This window comes from Prosopis cineraria, unplaced genomic scaffold, assembly GCF_029017545.1.
Source record: "Prosopis cineraria cultivar Desert tree isolate PC_DT_omini unplaced genomic scaffold, ASM2901754v1 PC8, whole genome shotgun sequence".
Lineage (NCBI taxonomy): Eukaryota > Viridiplantae > Streptophyta > Magnoliopsida > Fabales > Fabaceae > Prosopis > Prosopis cineraria.
In genome coordinates, this window is record NW_026555339.1 from 18,961,092 (window position 1) to 18,982,958 (window position 21,867).

The following is a 21,867-nucleotide window of genomic DNA, read 5'->3' on the forward strand; positions in this document are numbered from 1 at the left end:
ATTCACACAACCGACGTTAAAATATATACCACATTGGTTTTAAAAACTACAACCAGCGTTGTATTTTTAATTTAAAAAAATTATTTGGTTTTTTGTTAAAGTTTCCACGTCGGTTGTTCATATAACCGACGTGGACAGAACCAACGTGGAAAATGGGGGTTAACGTCGGTTCCTTAGTAAACTGATGTTTAAAAACTATCCTTTTTTTACCTAGCTTTCCTTGTCAGCTTCAGATTCCTGCATGTTCCAAATTTTGAACCCACAGCCGCGCCGTTCCAGTCTAGTCTCCATGCCGTCTGTCTCTGCTCATCGCCATTCCACTTTAGTCGCCGCACCATCGTCATCCCAGTCTAGTCGCCATACCGTCCGTCTTCTGCTCCGTTGCCATGCCGTCGCTACTCTCTTTGTTGGGTATGTTGATTTTTTTCACTTTTTTTCTGTTCCTTCTTCCTCCTCTGTTGATTCTTGATGGTTTTTTGTAACAATTTCTTCTTCTTTCAACAATGCAGTGCTGTGGCAGATTTCTTCCCAGTCTATCGTTGGTGTTGCATTTCAGATTTTCCTCTTCCTTGTTCCAAGTAAGTTTTTTATTTTTTTTAAAAAATTTATGGCAGATTAGAAGTTGTTTACATTTCAATTTTCATCTTGTTGTATGAATTTTTTTCATTTTCATTTAAATGGTTATGAGTAGAAATTTTATTATTATCAAATGATGTAATCTTGCTGTCTAATATTGATTAATTTTTTATTGTTGATATTTTGGAATGTCAAATTTTAGGAGAGATTCTACAAAAAAAAAAATTTAATTATTAAAAATAGAAAAATAAATATGATTATTTGTTGAGTGAATTTTGTTTTGTGAATGTTGAAATTTTAGGATCATATATATTTTGTTAATTTTTTTTCTAATTTTTTCAAATTCAAAAAAATGTAATTTAACTAAAAAAGTTTAATATACTTTTTTTTATTTCTTTGGATTGTTATAAGTTTATAAATTTTTTAGAATTACTTATTAATACTTGAGTCAACAGTTGAATTTTATGTTAATTAATTTGGTAGTTAAACAATGAACCGTAGTTAGATGAATGCCAGAAGAACAAGTAAAAAATATGAGAACGGGGTGGAATATTTTCTGAATTTGCTCAACAGAATGTTTCAAGTAAAATGAACTATATTTTTGTCCATGTATCCAATGTTTTAAATGGGAGTTGACAGGGTATTGATGAGATAAGAGAATATTTGCTTGTGATGGGATAAATTTGAGGTATAGAAAATGGATATGGCATGGTGAAACTAAAGGAATGAGTTCAATGTCCAAGAGAAAGAAGTAGATGTGGATGCTTGGGATGATAGAATAGAGGATATGATCCATGATATTGGAATGGAGTCCTTTGTGCAAGTACATACATTTGAGAGCTTTCAAAGTGATGCAGAGAAGCCATTATACCTGAGATGTAAAAAGTATACACATTTGATAGGTGTATTAAGATTGGTTAACTTGAAGGCAAGATGTGGGTGGACGGATACAAGTTTTACTTGGTTGCTTGAATTGTTGGTAGATATGTTTCCCGACGGTAATACTCTTCCAATCGCCACTACGAGCTAAAAAAATCTTGTGCCCGATAGGTATGCAGTATAAAAAAATACATGCTTGCCCTAATGACAATGTTGTTATACAAAAAGGAATACGAAGAGCTACATAAATGTCCAAAATGTGGGGCATCATGATACAAAGTAAAGAAGGATGCATGTGGTGATGGTAATGATATCACTAAAGGCTCACCTTCAAAGGTGTTGTGGTACCTTCCTATAAAACCACGATTTGAGCGTTTGTTTTCTAATGCCATAAAAGCAAAGAACTTAAGATGGCATTTTAATGAGAGAATATCTGATAGTAAACTTCGGCATTCGGTCAATTCTCCTCAATTAAAGAAGATAGATCAAAGTTTCCAGATTTTGGTAGTGAGTTGAGAAACCTTCGACTTGGACTCTGTACAGATGGAATTAATCCTTTCGGTAATCTCAGCAGCACACATAGTGCATGGCCAATTCTCCTAGTGATTTACAATCTACCTCTATGGTTGTGTATGAAACGCAAGTATATCATGTTAACCATGATGATTTCAAGACCAAAACAACCTGAAAACAATATCAATGTTTACTTGGCACCCTTGATTGAAGACTTAAAGATGATGTGGAAGGATGGCGTTGATGTGTTTAATGCTTACCAACAACAATTCTTTAAACTACGTGCCATGATTTTTTGCACGATAAATGACTTTCTTGCATATGAGAACTTGTCCGGATACAGTGTCAAAGGGCATAAAGCATGTCCTATTTGTGAAGAAGGCACGCATTCTCAACATCTAAAGCATGGAAAGAAACAGTTTATCTTGGTCATAGGAGATTTCTTGATCTGTATCGTCCTTATCACAGGTTGAAAGGGCTTTTAATGGTTCACAAGAGTATGAATTTTCTCCTAAGGCATTGATTAGGGAGCAAGTCTGCCAATGGGTGGAAACAATCAATGTAATCTTTGGTAAGAATTGAAAGATTGCAGGTGAGAAGAATTTGTGGAAAAAGAGGTTTATCTTTTTTAATCTTCCATATTAGCGGCATCTTGATGTGAGACATTATCTTGATGTAATGTACGTGGAGAAAAATATTTGTGATAGTCTTGTGGGCACACTTTTACACATTAATGGGAAGACCAAGGATGAGGTAAATGCTAGACTAGACTTGGCTAAGATAGGAATAAGAGAATGATTATTTGCCCAACGAGAAGAGGGAAAAAGGACTTATTTGCTACCTGTAGTCTGCACACTTTCAAAAAAGGAAAGTAATTTTCTGTGGATGTTTACATAGTATTAAAGTTCCTCAAGGATATTCTTCTGACGTGAGAAATCTTTTGTCAATGAAAGATTTGAAGCTAATAGGCTTGAAGTCTCATGATTGTCATATATTGATGCAACAGTTGTTACCGCTTGCTATTCAAGGCATTTTGAAAGATGATGTGAGGCAAACAATTACAAGGCTATGTAGTTTCTTCAATTCTATTTGCAGTAAAGTCATTAACCCTAATAAGTTAGATGAATTAGAAAAATGAAGGTTATATCATTTTGTGCCAACTTAAGATGTACTTCCCTCCAGCTTTTTCTAATATTATGGTGCATTTAATTGTTCACTTGGTAAGAAATAAGGCTATGTGGTCCTGCATATCTTAGGTAGATGTACCCATTTAAGCATTATATGAAAATATTAAAGGGATATTCAAAAAAATCCATATCATCCCAAAGCTTCAATTGTTGAAAGATCTATTGCTGAAGAGGCCGTTGAGTTTTGTACTGAGTACCTACATGGGGTAAAGGTTATTGAAGTTCCTAAATCTCGTCATGAGGGAACTAGTCTCGTGGGTAAAGGAACAGGAGGGGTCAAAGTGAAGAGTATGTGCCGTGAAGAGGTGTTACAAGCTTATCTTTACATTTTGAATAATATGGAAAAAATCCAATGTTACTTATATGCCCACAAGAAGATGTTGAAGCACAAAAACCCAAAAAAAATGATATACAGCTAGCGAATGAGCATAACAAGACATTTATCAAGTGGTTCAAGGACAAGGTTTCCAATGAGTCTAATGTGTCTGATACGATAAAATGGTTAGCTGATGGGCCTCGTTTTGAGGTTGTATGTTGGGGTGGGTTTGACATAAATGGGTATTCATTTTATATGAAAGCCCAAGATAAAAAAAGTACTATGCAAAATAGTGGAGTGATGGTGGTTGTTAAAGCTCAACATTTTTCTAGTTCAAAAGATAAAAATCCAAAATAGGCACCCATGCCTTATTATGGAATCATTGAAGATATTTGAGAGATTAACTACACCAAATTCAAAATTGCTATTTTCAAATGTAAGTGGGCTCATAGCGGTGGCATCCAAATAGACAAAATTGCTAGATTTACCTTAGTGGATCTCAATAGGGTGGGTCACATTGATGAGCCCTTCATTTTGGCAAATCAAGCAAAACAAGTATTTTATGTGACTGATCCAAGAAATAAGCAGTTGTTCGTTGTTCTTTAAGGCAAAAGACAGACTGGTGATGATGACGACTGTAGTTTTGATCTTGATAGGACCCCACCTTTCACTATAAATCCACATCAATCATCTAAAATGGATGAGATAGACAATGAATTTGCCATTAGAGATGATCATTGCGAAGGAATTTGGGAGAATGAATAAAGTAATAATTTTTTATTTTGTTTATTTACTTTTTATATGTAAAATACTCATCTTCTTACCATTTTCATTAGGCATATGGAGGGCTCTGGAGGAGATGATAGTACTACTAATTCACCTGGTAACAAAAGGAGTAAAGGCCTTACAAAATTGAGAGAGTTGGCCATACATCATGGGACTATAGAGAGGTTACATGTTGAACTTAGTCCAAATTTAATTCCACTTGGTGCTAAGGGAGATCGATTTATCAGCTTTATTGGTCTTCAGGCTCACAGCAAAATTAGTATTCTATACAAGGATTGGAGACAAGTACCACAAGCTATTAATGATCAAGTTTGGTAAGAAATTAGAGTAAGTACCACAAACTTTGTTACTGTTATTTTTATAATATTCTTTTAAACTTTTAATTTACTAAAAACTTAATTAATTTGCAGTTAACTTATGATATTGATGCTACCCCTGAGATGAAGAAGCATTGGTTAAAGAATGTTGCTGAGCGGTGGAAGGATTTCAAGTCAATACTGACTAGAGAGTACATTCGTGCAAATGGGAAGAAGGTAGGTTGAAATCCATGTCAAGAGTACAATTTTCTTGATCAAGACACTTGGAAACAGTTTGTGGCATCTCGAAATGACCTTGAATTTCAGGTAATAAGTTGTCACTTAATTTGTATATAATGTTTTATATGACGTTATAAATTTAACTTTTTTTTATTTTGTATAGAAATTAAGTGCCGCAAATAAATTGGTACAATCACAGAATCTATATCCTCATTACATGTCTCGTGGGATATAAGAAAGTTGAACAGAAGCTAATTGAGGAAGATCTAAAGAAAATGGAGGAAGCAGAAAAAATGGACCCCACTGTTGTTATTCAGCCCCCACCACGTCCAACTCGTCAAAGAAAATGGAAGGCTGGGAGGATTAAGAAAGGGGAGTATATCACTTCAGAGGCTGCTGCAGTTGCTGAAAAGATCATAAATAGTTCAATAATTTAATTTTCATGATTAATAGTCGTTGAAACCTAAGTAATTATTTGGTTCATATGTTGTAGGATTCACTAAAGGAGCCAGTTTCTCAAGGTTCTTTCACTCCAAGTGGAAGAATGGATATTCTATCAAATGCAATTGGAAAGCTGGAACATCCCGATTGAGTTAGAGGGGTCGGTAAAGGAGTTAGTGTCAGACAATATTTTGGATCAACTCCATGAAGTTCTCCTAGAGGTATGTCCAGAGATGAGATCCATCAATTGGTGGTTAAGGTTAGGTAGGATATTCGAGCCGAGGTTCAATAAGAGATTCGAGTTGAGGTTTGACAAGAGGTCAAGCGGGAGTTTTGTGAATTATTCAGGAAGAGATGATGGCCTAACTTCGTGAAGAAATGAAATCTATGGTATCTGGCATGACAGTTCTAGGAGTTGATCAAATACCCTAGGTTTGTAGTACATAATTTAATTTAACATAGATTTGTGTTTAAAATAATTTAACATATATTTGTGTTTAATTTAATTTAACATAGATCTATATCCAGGCTTCCCCTATGATACCAAGCATGAAAGGTAGCAATAATCCACCAGGGACAATGGCACTAGCTAATCTTGATCCCTTCGTACCAAACAACAATGAAGGAACTTCTTGTTATCTTTATTTGGAAATTCCAAAAAAACGTATTGTTGCCGAAGGTCAAGTATACAAGCTTGGGTCCACATGTCATCATCAGAAGATAAAAGAGGACCAAGTTAGGGTGACAATTACACATGTTTGAAAGGGTAAAAATAATGCACCCATGCCATTTCCCACTTCTGAAATTACAACAGTTAGCCAAGCAAAAGGTTCTTTCATCCTATGGCCAAAAAATCTGGTGTCAAAGATCGATACATCATCACCAGAGGTAAAGAACAAGTTAATATTATAATTGTTTCTTTGAATTAATTAATAATTACTTAATTATATAACTCTTTAGTTTTATGTTTTAATAGGAACATAAAAATGTTGTTAAATTTCCCTACCTAGCACAATTGCGTGAAATTTATAAAAATATGAAAGAAGGCATTACTGTTAAAATGCCACTAGGGGTCGTGGCTATGAAAAAGGGATATGATTTTGGATTTAACAAGAAAGATCTCAAGGAGTTTCTAAATTTAAAAGAGTTGGATATATCATGGGCTAAATTGGGAATTTTGTAATTTTTCTATCCATTTTCTTCATTTATTTCATTTTATTTTCATATACTACTAAGATTTTGATATCATTTCAATGATAGGTATCTCTACAATATTTGTTCTGCAATAGGAAAACAAAACACATTTGGATTTTTATGCCCTGAAGCTGTGCAGAAATAATCTCACAATGTAGTACATAGGAGGATGACATATGTGATGAATCATATGTCAGATACAAATTGCCATGTTATCAACGTCGATTGTTGATGGGCGAGTATTTTTTATTCTTGCATGTATGTATGTGTATATATATTCGTATTATCTAATGACCATTAAAATTTTTATATATTGTAGTTACCATTGATCACATTGTGTTATTTGCCCAAATCAAAGTGTAGTATATTGGTTTTGTTCTTTGAGCAAAAAACCAAGTAAGGATATCATATGGATCTTCAACAAGTAAGTATTTTATCTATATAAAAGATTTCTGCAAGAAATATTTACACTTTTTTAATGTTTTTAACTTAAAACTGATAATAGTGCACTTGAGACATATTTTTTTACTTATCTTTGGGGAACGCAAGCCAAAATCATCGATGGAATGGATTTACCCAAATGTAAGAATGAATCCTTAACTTTTATATCTAATTATCCCTCATATGTTTTTGGTTTGATTTTAAATTTCTATTTATTTCAATGCTATCAGCAGCCAGGAAGCACAAAATGCAAATATTATGTTATTCGTTACATGTATGAGATAATTCAAGTTGGAAGTGCTGAAAGATTACAAGAGGTATATTTTAGTTGTAATTTTAGTTTAAATTCTTGTATTCAATTCCTTAAAGTAATTTGTGACAACGGTTTTATTATTTAGATTTTTAATAATACAGAGCCCTATAATGAAGAAGAAATTAATGGTATTCGAGATATTTTGGCTCAATAACTTCTCTAAGAATACTTTTCACATTGTTGAGGGTGAACAAAATTTTTTAGTCTTTTAGTGGTAGAAAAAATATGTATTATAGTTGTAAAAAGTATATTAAGTGTAGTTGTAACATATATAATCATTGTAATTCTGCTGGCTGGTTGTTTATACTTGTCACACAATCTATATAATTTGTAAGTTTTAAGTTTTTGAATGTCAAAAAATTTAAAAATATATTTAAAAAAATTAAACTTTTCACAACGGTTATTTAAAAAACCGTTGTGAAAAAGTTTTTTACAACGGTTCTCTCAAAAACTGTTGTGAAAAGAGAGAGAACCGTCTTTTCACAATAGTTTTTTAGATAACTATTGTGAAAAGTTTATTTTTTTTAAAATTTTTTTTTGTTGGTTAATGACATTTAACATTGGCTATGTGTTCCAACCGACGTGAAAAGTAACTTTTTCACTTCCTATTTTTTTTTTTTTTACTTCTATATCATAACCAATATAAAAAGTTAAAAATAATCATTATTAAAAGTCCTTCCTATAGTACTGTAAGCTCCATTTCTTTTTATTTTTTCATTTTAATATTTTTTATGTTTTTTGGGAAACGGTACAATGCTGCTTAGTCCTTTATTTACTTATTTGTTTATTTTCTTGTTTTTTAAATCTCCTTACCTTTGTCATTATTTTGCTTTGTTTTCCGTCACCAATTTGTTTGCATTAGGCTGTATATTCTATTGGGCCAAGCCCATTTAAATTGGGTACATTCTTATTCCTATGTGAAAATTTCGCTTAAAATAGTTAAAAAGAATAATTAAGTCAACATAAGATAATTATTTAAAAAATAAATAAATTCACAAGGCCAAGAAAATGGAGAGTTCAAGATAAATAGTAGTACTCTCTCTAATCTTAAATATAAAAAATGATGAGATTTTTTTAATCCTAAATATAAATTATTGAAAAAGGAACATTTAAGAGAAACAGATGCACAGTTTTTTTATTTACAAATAATTAAATTAACTAACTTTTTAATCTATATGAATTTGTTATTAACCCACCATACACTTAAAACCAGAGGGATTAAAATGTTATGTATTTTTCCAAAGCATTTTGGTGCTGGTCTAGCTTGCTTGAAGGTAGGGAATTCCTAAATTCTAATCAGTGTTGGCAAATAGAAAATGGTGAGTCTGTCCGTATCTGGAAAGACAAATGGATACTGCCTTCTCTATTGGGCTATGGTTTGGTAAAATTGATGATGAAGAATTGGCAAAGTCTAACACCATTGTGACCACATTAATCACAAACAGGCAGTGGAATTTCTCAGAGGTGATGCACTTGTTATGGATGAGGCCACTGCTTTAAATTTGGCTATTCAACGAATTCCAATTGCAGCTAATGCAACTCGTGATAGAGTTTTCTGAACTGTGAACTGTAATGATACATTTATTATGCTTGGGCTATGAAATAAGGTTATTAAAAAATGAGAAGCAATCAAAAGTTGGTTCCTCCTTTTCTATCTCTCACATGCTTCTTGGAGGAACATGTGGAAAACTAAAACATGTGGAACCTTCTTTTTCTGGTCTTCGGGCTAAGGATACATTACAATATTTTTTGTTTTAGGCAACAATTTTATTTGCAACAGTTCTAAAAGTGTTGCCTAATGTGCCCATTGGCAATAGTTTTTATATATTGCAATTATTTTCCTACTTTAAGCAATATAGTTTTGACAATGTTAAATTATTCCCTAAAATAAAATAGACAACAGTTTTTAAGTGTTATAATAAATTTTTTGAATAGACAATATAAAAATTATTGTCTATAAAGGATCTTTTATGGCAACATTTTAAAAATGTTTCCTATTTTAATAGGCAACAAAAATATAAATATTGCCTATAGTTCTTTTTGGCAATAATTAAGAACTATTGCTTGTTGTCTTTCTAAAAATTTATTTTTATAATTTTTCTACATAATTTTATTTATTTATTCTCTTAATTTTTCAATTCATTACTTGGGTAGATTAAAAAAAATTAATTTAACAATTATATATATATATATATATATATTATATTTTGCATTATAATATTAAAAAGTCAAGTTAGAACAATGGATGGAGTCACATGTTCCTTTCAATAGATTCAGGGTTCGAATCTAGATAGGGGAAGAAAATATCAAATTTTGATTATTTAACTACTTAACAACATTTGAAAAGTGTTGCTATAGGTTTCTAAAAAACTGTTGGCTATTCTCATAGTTTTAGATAATAATTTTACAAAACATGTAGTTAAAGATATAAAAATTATTACCTATGCTTTAACAACATTTTTCAAGTCTATAACAATAATTTTAAGCTGTTCATAAATAACAAAAATGTTGTATTGCTTTGTTTTGTCTTCAAGGAATAATCAACGATTGGTGGCTGATTTGGGTCTTTTTTTTGTCTTTTGTTTCGCAATTGACCGAAAAAGGAAAACATTTAAATTAAAGGGATTAAAATGTTATTCCCTCCATTTAAAAATATGAGGTATTTTTAATCTAATCTCATCCTTAATAAAGTAGTTATCTACTTTCAAAATAACCTTATCTTTTCATATTTATCCCTGGTAAACATCCTACGATAAATATAAAATTATTCATCAATAGGGTACTTTTAAAAAAAAAAGCAATGATTGCACCTCAAAAGGCTAAATGCTTTATATTTTTAAACACCCAACTCCTTAAAAAATGCCTTACATTTTTTAATAAAAAGAATACGTTTTTTTTCTTTTTTCTTTTTTCTTTTATATGATATAGACATTACAGCTTTCCATAATCATATATAAAATTATTTTTAAAAAAAATAAACATAAATTATGTTGCCCAATTTATTTCTCATCATATTAAATCTCTATTTCATTAAGTCTTTTTTACATACATCTTTAAAATATTATTTTATTCAACTTATGTATTCAATTTTTTTAAAAAGTTTAAAATAAAGAGTTTGCATAACTAAACATTTTTAAATATGAATAAAATTAAAAACAAAAAAATATATTTATTAAAATTTTTTTTGAATAACTTGAATGATTTCTAGATAAAATATATGTTTAAAGAGAGAAGGTATTTTGATTCAAAGCTAGCTGCCCATTTATACCAATAAAAAATAGCAACAATGTTGAAAAGAACATAGTTTCTTTACGGCTATTTTACAGCGGCTGAACCGTACATATTATTTTATTTCTATTACTAATCATTATTGGAAAAAAATTGATAGTTAATTAAGAAAATCTACATCCTTCACAATTTTTCACAACAAATTGTAACAAATTACAAAAACAAAAAGAAAGAAAATTTAGCCGACCAAATTTAATTGTTGTTCTTGTTTTTTTTTTTTTTTTTTCAAGTTCATCTCAAGATTTTTTTTTTCTTTTAAACTGAGTTTGAATCGTACGCGTGCGTGCTTTACTATGCACTTTCTTAAAAGCAGTTTCCACCCAAGTTCTTCGTCGACCTTGAAAAGCCAACCTATCGTTAACTGATCCGAGTTAGATGTATTATGCAAGCTTACTCGGCAGAAGATCTATTTCCTTCTACATCGATCTCGCCTTAATTCCTTTCTTTCTGAGAAAACCCATGAGCCTTTATTCAATGGATGCTGCTGCTGAAGCTGCTAGTTGCTCATCTTCCTTGAACTCGACAATCCCACCATGGAAGTATCATGTTTTCTTGAGCTTCAGAGGAGAAGACACCCGAAAAGGCTTCACAGCGCATTTAGACGCTGCTCTGCAACAAAGGGGTATCATAACCTTCATAGATGATGAGCTTGAGAGAGGAGACGTTATTTCCCTTCAGCTACTTCAAGCAATCGAAGGTTCTCCCTTCTCTCTTGTTATTCTTTCCCAAAATTATGCTTCTTCAAGTTGGTGTTTGGATGAACTCCAAAAGATTCTTGAGTCAAGAAAATCTTTCAATAGAGAAGTTATCCCAGTGTTCTATAATATTGATCCGTCTGATGTACGACATCAAAGAGGAGCCTTTGCTTGATGCCTTTCAAAAACATAGTGAAAGATTTCATGAAGATAAAGAGAAGGTGCAGAGATGGAGAGATGCTTTGAAAGAAGTTGCAAATATATCTGGTTATCACTCTAAAGATCGGTATGTTAGATTTATTTCAGTTTATGAATTTTGAGATCTAATGAGTTTGTGACTTTATTTTACTTTTCTGTCAAAATATTTTTTTTTTTTAAAAAAAGAATGCATACCGAGCATAAAGTTAATTCAATTCTGTTGGGAAAAATAAATTTCGGTAAAGATTTTTGAAGCATATATATCAACTTCATAAAGTTAGGAAAGTTGTGCTTAATTTGATATAAGCATTACTGTATAATCTGATCGCTGTAAGTTTTGCTTCTTTCTTTCACTCTCTGTGATTAAAATATTGAGTAACTATCCTTATCAAACAACCAAATATTTAATATATGATATTACAAAAAATGAATAATGTATCAACTATATGCTTAATATACTTCAAGCACGAGAAGTTAAAATTATTTTGAAGGATGTAAGCACCTTAAACGAGAAACATTGTATATGCATGCATGTGAGTCTGTTTTTTCATTTATTTAATGTTGTTTCTAGTTTTGAAATCTTATTTTTACAAAATTAGATTATGGGTAACATTTTGCATAGAGTTTTAGAAAAGTGGCACTGTGAATGATGATTTGAAAACAGTAGTTTCATGTAATTTGTCTATTATCTATAGATATTGCATAGATTTTAGAATATCAATTATCAGATTTTTACCAATCTTCTCTTTTATGTAGGCTAGAAACAAAATTCATTGAAGAAATTATAGCAGGTGTATGGACAAAACTACAGCCAAGCTTACCATGTTTCAAAAATGAATTTGTTGGATTGGAGTCAAAGATAGAAGAAGTGAATTCAATTTTGAGGATAGGATTGAATGATGTTCATTTAGTAGGAATTTGGGGAATGGGCAGTATAGGAAAAACATGTCTTGCAAGAGTTATCTATGAGAGATATTGTGACCAGTTTGATCTTTGTTACTTTTTTGCGAATGTTAGGGAAGTCTCTAAAAAGGAGGGACTGGTTTTCCTGCAGAAAAGTTTTCTTTCACGTTATGTGAAGTTGACAGGGATGGAATTTCATGATGCGTATGAAGGAATGAAGATAATGAGAAGCCTTATGTGCATCAAAAAAGTCTTAATAGTATTGGATGATAAGTGAAATGAACCAGCTTGAGTACTTTGCAATAAAGCAAGCTTGGATGGACCAAGGAAGTAGAATAATAGTGACAACTAGATATAAGCAGCTATTGACAGCACATGGAGAGTTTGAAATATATGAAGCAGAGCTATTGAATGATGAAGAATCTCTTCAATTCTTTTGTCAAAAAGCTTTTAAAAGTGATCAACCAACAATATATTATTTGAAGTTGTCTAAAATTATTGTCAAACTTGCTAGTGGCCTTCCTTTGACACTAGAAGTGTTGGGGTGTCTTCTTTGTGAAAGAAAGATAGTTGTGTGGAAGGATGCTGTAGAGAAGATAAAGAAATTTCCACTAAATGACATTCTAAATAGACTTCCAATAAGTTATGAAGCATTAAGTCCTCTGGAGAAAAAAAAAATATTTTTGGATGTTGCAAGCTTCTTCATAGGAATGCACAAAGATAAAGTGATGGAAATATTAGAAATGTGTAGTTTTCACCCAATAATTGGAATTACAGAACTTGTAGACAAATGCATGATAATTGAATTTTGCGACAATCATGGTACTTTGTGTTTGGGAATGCATGGTATTTTATAAGAAATGGGTAAATGTATTGTATTTGAAGAATCACCAGGTGATGTTGGCAGACGTAGTAGGTTATGGTCAAAAGAGGACATAAATATTGTATTGACAAAAAATAAAGTAAGTTTCTTTTAGTCTAGATGAGATATTATTTAATTTTTAGATTTTCCAAATTTTCTATTGATTGTTTACCTTTTTTTCTGATCATTAATTAAATAGTTAGTTGCTTATTGTTATTAGGGCACTGATTCAATTGAAGTTATGCATCTTCACTTCCCTATACAATACAAAGCAAGTTGGGCTTCAAGAGCATTCTCAAAGATGTTTAATCTGAGAATACTAATCATATCATGTGATGTGTGCCTTCCTCTTGACTTCATATCTCTTCCTAGTTCATTAAAGATTATTAAATGGGAGAAATATCCATTGAAGTCGCTTCCACTTGGATCTCAATTGAATGAACTTGCTTAGCTTGAAATGCACTGGAGTAAGATCATACAACCTTGATGTGCAGCACAGGTAAGAGTGCTTTAACAATATATTGAAGCTTTATTAATCAAAATTATCATTTTAAGTTTTGCAAAATCTAATATTCTATTTTTTTTTTGTTTTTACTAGATGCCTAAAAAGCTGTAGTTCATTGATCTAAGCTATTCTAAAGATCTTATTCAAAGTCTTGATTTTTCAGCTCTACAAAATCTTGAGAGACTACTACTTGAAGGTTGTATAAAACTCGTGAAGGTTCATACATCACTTGGGCAACATAAGAAAATTGTCATAGTGAATTTGACAGCTTGCATAAATCTTAAATCTCTTCCTAGTAGACTGGATATGGATTCCTTAGAGAAACTGATTCTTTCAGGCTGCTCAAAATTGAAAAAGCTTCCCGAGTTTGGAGAAAACATAAAATATTTATCAAAGATTGATTTGAAGGATTGCAAAACTCTTGGATGGCTTCCATGTTCTATTGGTAACCTAAAATCTCTTGTGACTCTCAACATATTTGGTTGCTCAAAATTATTATCACTGCCAGACAATTTGGAGGAAAATGAGAGTATAGAGGTGCTTGATATAAGTGGAACTGGTATAAGAAAAATACCTTCATCTATCAACAGTCTAAGAGATTTAAGAAAATTATATGCAAATGGATGTTTGTGGTCTACATTAGGCTCATCATCAAATTTACTTTCCCGAGCTCTAAAGGCATTTAGGTTCACTAGTTATGAAGCTCCCATAAGTTTCACATTGCCTCCTTCTATCTCAAGTTTATCCTCATTGAAGGAATTGAAGTTAACAAACTTCACTCTTAACTTAAGATTGATTCCAAACGATCTTGGCTGCTTACCATCTTTGGAGGTTCCTGATCTCAGTGGAAATGATTTTAGCAACCTACCTTCAGGAAGTTGCATTCTTCCTTCTTCTTTCTCAAGTTTGTCTTCATTGAGGGAATTGAATTTGAATAACTGTAATCTTTGTGATGGTTCAATTCCTAATGATCTTAGTCCCTTGTCATCCTTGAAACTATTACGTCCATCAGGAAACAATTTTACTAACCTACCATCTGCTTTTGTCTCTAATCTCTTGGCTCTAGAAATTCTTTGCTTGAATCATTTCAATAAGCTTTTATCTCTACTAGATGTCCCACCACATATGGAATTTATAAATGCCATTTGTTGTCATCCCTCAATGAAAATCCCATCCATTCCGGAGGTGGTATGGAGATTCTTTTCGTCACCTAACTTTCAACCAAACTGGCTAGCCAAAAAGAGACCATTTTCCTTGTATGTTCCAAGGAGTGAAATCCCATCATGGTTCCATAATCAAAATCTTGATCTTCTTGACAGTGAGAAAACGTGCATAAAAGTAGACATCTCTCATTTTCATGATTCAAGTGAAATGTGGGGAATTGATACAAGACATGGCACCAATCAATTCTGGAAAACCAGATAGTTCCATTACTGTTTCTCATTCTTCAAAATATGAGTTAGATGATCCTGATGGAATTCAACACTCATTTTGGCTTGATCTGAAAGACAACAACCCTCATATGTTTATTTTGATTTTGCCTCCCTATTACTTGAGAAATGCTTGCAACCAAGTTCATTTATGGTTTGAAGCTACAAATTTGAGTCAACATTTACTTTTAATAAGGAAGTGTGGGTGGTGATTGACATGCAAAGAACAAGTTGAAGAGTGCATGCAACTCCAAATACCATGAAGATGGTTGAGAGAAGATGCCATTGACACAGAATCATGAACTCAAAACTACTTCTCATCGGTAATTCAATCTTCCTTTTATTCTCTCTTCATGTTAAAATTTTTCTCCATGTGTCCAGATAAAAACAAATAAACAAACAAAATTACACGACATGTAAATGAATATATGTATATATAATATTTGAAAATAAAGAGGAAACCATTTAAATTATTAGTGCTAAAACAAAAAATTGCAATGGTCATATGCAACTTATGTTTGAAAACGGTAAAATGTTAAGAAAATGGTGATATTAACATGATTTTGATGTTAAAAATCTTCTTAATTGATGACACATTAAGACCATAGTAATCTTTTGACATGAATCAAGCTAATCTAACATGATTATATGCACGTATGGAATAATGTAATATTAATTTAAATTTAAATATGAAGTATTGTGGATTATAGAGAAGCCCCTCCCATTATTGACCTAATTTTTTTCTCTGTGTCTATTTATATCTATATCAGGAGGGAAGAAAGAAAATAGGGAGAATGACAATTAAGGACCTGCTAAGAACATTAATCCCAATTACGGACCGTGAAATTTTGAAATCCTTAACTGTGATTAAAAAAATGTAATTTGTGAATTGAGAAAATTTGTAACGTATATTGTGAAACATGAAACCCCACTTGGAAATTGAATGTTTAACAAAAAGCGTCACTTGAGAATTCACTAACTCGACTTGAAAAAATTTCTAACATATATTGTGAAAACATGAAACTTCACTTGGGAATCGATTGTTTAATAAAAAACACCAATTTGGATAAGTCACTTTTTATTAATGATTCTCAAGTGGAGTTTTATTTTTTCACAATATACGTTAGAAATTTTTTCAAGTCTAGTTAGTAAATTCTCAAGTGGCGTTTTTTGTTAAACATTCCATTTTCAAGTGGGGTTTCATGTTTTCACAATATAATAGTAATTTTCTCAAGTTGGGTTAGTGAATTCCCAAATCGTGTTAGTGAATCCCACCTCACAAATTACATTTTTTTTATTACAATTAAGGACCATGGTCCTTAACTCTGATTTTAAAATTTCACGGTCCGTAATTGAGATTAATGTTCATAGCAGGTCCTTAATTGTCATGCTCCCAAGAAAATAAGTTTCCTAGAGTCGTATAAAATGACATAACTCATCTGTTGCTGTTGTATCAATCAGACTCACTTTTATTCTTCTTCCTTTTCCGATTGATTCCTGGTGTGGTATTCAGTTAGTGGAATCAGTGAAGGTTCTTCTCTGTTTTTCCTCATTGTTGCCGTGTCAGGTATGGGCTTTTGGGGTCATCAGCAGCTTTCTTCTTCATTTCTTCTTTTTCTTATAACTAAAGCAACCTAACACTCTCTTCCTGCATTGCTACAATCGATTGATCCCTCTAAGTTTCTTTACCATCTTTGCATCACAAACAGGGGAGGAGATTGAATTGGCTGCTGGTCGAAAAATTGAAGCTTTTAGGATTCTTTTTATAGGTATTTTCACTATCAACTTTCTGGTTGGCTTTCCCATGAATAACCTAAGTTAATGCGTCTCGTCTATCTTCTTTTTCTCATCAATGACTTGGGAATTGGTAATTTCTATTCGGCTGTTTGTAAATGTGTTGTTTTGAAGATTTGATGGACCTTGATTCATGATTGTATGTATTTGGGAGAAATGTTTTGAATGTTAATAAGCTTGTTCGGTCACAATTACACAAAGTGCACATTAGATGTTTGACAAAATGCTTGAATGGAAAGAGAGTTTTAATTAAAGTTGTGAATGGTGATCTATTCAATTGGGTTGCAAGAATACTGTGCTTAAATTAAATAGTTAGGACTTCTTCAAGTGTATCGTACTTAATTTTGATGGTTGGTGCTACAAGTTTTTTTATGAAGTAATGAGTCATCAGTTCGTTTTCATAGCTAAACTATATGCTTTGGAATGACGAATTTTGAAGTACTTTAGTTAGTACTTACACAATTAGAAGATCATGGTTTTCTATAGGGGTAAAAATCATACAGGAAAGACCAGTAAACAAGGCCAATTGCATCCTCATATTACATCCACGATAGTTGCCTCGCTCGGTTAAGGTCCCACAAACAAAAATACTTCTAAAAAAGAAAATGTTTAGATTGTTTATCTTAAAATAAAAATGCTAACTTAATTGGTTATGTGCATGTTTTTTATTGATGTTATTTTCTCATGTATTTGTGAGTATTTTAAACTTAGACATGTATATCTGTATATGGGTTCCAGCATTTCTTCTATTATTGGTTTTACTAAAGTAAGATCCTTGAACTTAACATGAATAAAAACATCTCCATCCTATCTTACTTAGAAACCAATGTTAATTTAATTCTTTTTTTTTCTTTTAGTATTTCTGTTTGTTTCATTTAAAGTGGGATGTTATTTATTTATTAATTTTTTTTAAATATTCAGATAGTAGAACTTTTCATGACCCATCATCAACACCTTATGGTAGATTTCCTTACTGTTTTGGAGCCGCAGTAGCGGAGTGAGCCAAGTTTTGATTTAACTATAGATGTCTTGTCCACATTGCCCATGGGTAGTATTCTCACCCTTTTGAATGTATGTTGACTTGTGTATGGATTGAGAGCAGAGCTCTCTTTTGATGTATTACTGGTTACCTGACTGCTGTAAAAATCATCAGGAATTTCAATTTTCAGAGTAGACTTTGTCATAACTTTTATGAAGTAATATTATTACATAATATGTTGTTATTGACCTAAAGCAATCACCACCAGTTAGGGCCTGTTTAGTTCAAGGGGAGAGGAGGCGAGGGGAGAGGAGGCGAGGGAAGGGGAGGGGGAGGAGGGGGAAGGGAGGGGAGGGGAGCTCCCCCCCTATTTGGAGGGGAGGGGAGGGGAGGGGCTCCCCTCCTCCTAACCAAAGGAGGGAGGGGAGGGGAGCCCCTCCCCTCCCCCCCCCCATCCAAACACTCCCTTAGTTGTAATTGGAATTTGAAATGATTTGTTAAGCAGGGTTTAGGGAGTGAGGCTATTGTTGCCCTCTGTGTCAAATGCACCCTTCTTTTAGTGGTGTGACAATTGGATCATCCCAGAATCTGCTGCTGATAGATCTTGGGATCCATGGCACTCAATTTACATGAATAATGTTTTGTACATTGTTGCCTCTTGATTTCAATGAAGAAAAATAGACAGCATTTTTTGCAATGTATTGCAGTGAAAAAGAATGGTATATGTGTAGTAAATGTTTTTTTCACAGACAAGCAAATGAAGGTAGCATCATATATATATATATATATAGTTGAATTACTAGTCATTTGCTTCTTTTTTCTTTTCACCCCAGAATTTCATACTGATGGAGCCCAGACCCAAATGGCACTGAATATGTGGCTCAACAAGACAGAAACAGCAACAAAAGTCAGATCAGGCACAGTGGAAATAAGCTAAGAAACAAAGCTAAGCTCACACTCTAACAAGGCCTATGAATAGATTACACTTTCGAAGCATAAAGGAAAATGATGAAGAAAGATGAACATCCTTCAACCCCAACCTGGTGTTCAAGAGACCAGGGAACCTGATGTGGTTGATTATAAGTTGGGGTGCGATGAACTGTTGAAGGACTATAAGGTGCTGCTTGAATTAGATTTGTCATTTTCAAATGATGTTGTTAGGACCTTTTATTTCAATTTAAAATGGAATAAATATAGGCAGAGCAATTCTGTTAGAAGCACCAATGTTCACCTAACACTCGCTCGATCTTTAGCTGAGATACTTGGAATTCATTATGAGAGTATCCAATTGCAATAGCATAAAAATTTCAAGTGTGTCGATCCATGTCCAGTCCAGTTCTGGCAACCATGATTGATATTAAGAAATAGAATGGAATGGATTGAAAAAATAAAGGTAAAAATAATATGATCAAAGGAGATAGGTGATCACATTCATAAAGGGGAGGGATAATTTAGTTTATGGGGTTGAGAATCATGATTCATGAAATTTTCAAAAGGTGTAATAATTCTCCATTTGTAATATACTCTCCATTTAAAAATATAAAGCATTCTTAACTGAATTTCACTCAATAAAGTAGTTAACTACTTTTCAACTAATCCTGTCTTTTCATATTTACTCTTATTAAACACTTTACAATAAATATAAAGTCATTACTAATATGGGTATTTTTGAAAAAAAAGGCAATGATTATATCTCGAAAGACTAAAAATACCTTATATTTTTGAACATTCAACTCCTCAAAAAATGCCTTACATTTTTGAACGGAGGGAGTATATTAATGAATTTTATCATGTTTACCATAGAAGGAAGGGTAATTCACTACATTTTTGTCTTGATTTTTTTAACCCATTCCATTCTATTCTTTTCTAATAACCAAACTTGATTTAAGTTTATTCACAACTAAAAAATGGTAGCATGGTATTACTCTTTTTTCTTTTAATATTAATGAACACATCCGATTGTCAAAATTTTTAAAATTTCTATTTATCTTTTTTCCCAACATTTAAGACTAAGAAATATATACGCTGTAATTAATTTCCAACATAATTCCCTCCCAGAATGAATAGAAGTATGAAACACACTCATCGTAGTACTCCATTCACACACTCACATTACACACAAATATAATATACATATCTCCTGCATGTGATATATCACACACTAAGAAATGTATTGTTTTGATACATTATAAAATATAAAATTAATTAATTCATGAAAAGACCTTTTTATTAATTAACACTAACTCTTTATCAATAATAAAAGAATGATCCATAATACTCATATCTACATATTAAGTGGTATATAATATTATATAATTTATTATAAGAAATTCAGTAATTAAGTTTATACATTAAGGTATTTTTTGAATGAAATAAAAATAATTGAATTTTAAATTTAAAGATAAATTAAAATTATTAGTAACAAGAGTTATAGGGAAAGTGATGTGTTAAAATATATTTATATATACATATATTTTATGAAGAAAATTCATTATGTAAATATTTAAATATTTTCTTTATTGATATATGTTTTATAAAAAAATAAATTAATAATAATACATCTTAGGGAGAATAACATATAGCTCCCAAAGGAACCAATTAATTTAAATTAGGTCCCAATCAATTTTAAAGTGCCAAACTCCAAGGATTTTCAAATTCGGCTATCAATTTTGTAATTTCGTTGTGAAAAATTTATAACTTATTTTCTAAACTTTAACACGATTGAAGAATAAAAAAATTATTTTTTTATTAAAATTTAAAATATAAGTTACAAATTTATTACAATAAAATTACAAACTTGAGAGTTGAAATTGCAAATACTTGTAATTTGATACTTTAAAATTGGTTGGAATTTAATTTGAATTAATTGATTCTCAAAAGACCTATTTATCATTCTCCCTACACCTTAATTTAAAAAACAAAAAAAAAAAACAAAAACAAAAAAACTGGCCCCCTAAAGTCAGTAGGCTGGTTCTGCCCCTAGCTAGAAAGCTAATCTAAGCTTTTTATTTTGATCTAAAAATGATCTCTACCTTTTATTTTAAATTAATTTTTAAATATTTTTAATATTATATTTATTAAAATAAAAATTATAAAAAAATTATATTAAATATAAATTATTCAAATTACATTCAGATAGTTAATTTGTAAAAATTATAAAAAAATTTAATCTTAAAATAGACTATACAAATTATATGCGCATCATCCAGTGTATACTAAGGTAATCAATTTGCAAAAAATATAAAAAAATTTAATAACATTGATTAAGATTCCAGTACTATTAGGTTTAATTGAAAATAACTCTTCAAAAACATCATCTACATTCATTCATATTGAAATTCGAAATCTTAGATTTAAATAGCCATAACCATTTCCACCAAAACCAATGATGCACAGCGGCATGGCTAGCAAACGAAGATTCTCTGGATTTTGATTGTACTGGTGAACTTTTGTTATCACTAAAGACCTTTAACAGCAAACTTTTGGCAGCGCTGCCAAAACCCTTTTTTTTTTTTTTTTCCGGGTAATGGAACCTTTGGCTGTTTAATGGGATTTCAATTACTCAAGATTATTAACCATTAGAATTTTATGTCATTTTAACATATTTTTGTTGGAATTTTCCGTCTCATGCAACGCAAGTATATAAATTATTCTTTTCTGATGCCAGGAAATTGAAGAAGGAAATGATGATTTGTCAAAGATTTTTTTATTACTTTTTTGTCCAGAGTTTCCACAAAAATTGCAGTTATGGAGAGGAAAAAAACGCAGAATATATTTGTCTCCCTCATTGCTCTCCTGATTGCGTGTAAGGAATGGGACATGATCATTACCACTTGTGTCTTAAATAGTATTCCCGTGCACTACGGGATCTAGTAATCTAGTTTTTTATATAATATATAAAGACACGCCACTGTAATCTGACAATGTTCCCACTTCTTTTGACATTTTCGACTTTGTCCTTTGCGTGTTCACGCTTACTATAAAAATTAACTTTAACTATTAAATAATTAAAAATAATTTTAAAAATTATA

At 31.5% G+C, this 21,867-nt stretch overlaps 2 protein-coding genes and 1 pseudogene across 2 annotated transcripts in view; all 3 read left to right on the plus strand.

Annotated features, from left to right (window-relative positions):
- Positions 1-21,867, plus strand: part of LOC129318254 (FH protein interacting protein FIP2-like) — a 97,078-nt gene that overhangs the window by 45,545 nt on the left and 29,666 nt on the right. The gene's annotated exons all lie outside the window — the stretch shown is intronic.
- LOC129317428 (disease resistance protein Roq1-like) lies at positions 10,846-12,543 on the plus strand (annotated as a pseudogene).
- On the plus strand, positions 11,039-19,053 carry LOC129318255 (disease resistance protein RUN1-like). Its single transcript, XM_054962952.1, has 8 exons — positions 11,039-11,167; positions 11,285-11,451; positions 13,349-13,627; positions 13,797-15,386; positions 16,577-16,630; positions 16,773-16,832; positions 17,779-17,905; positions 18,670-19,053. Exons 3-4 carry the CDS (start codon positions 13,615-13,617, stop codon positions 15,056-15,058), a joined length of 1,275 nt encoding a protein of 424 aa, XP_054818927.1. The 5' UTR covers positions 11,039-11,167; positions 11,285-11,451; positions 13,349-13,614; the 3' UTR covers positions 15,059-15,386; positions 16,577-16,630; positions 16,773-16,832; positions 17,779-17,905; positions 18,670-19,053.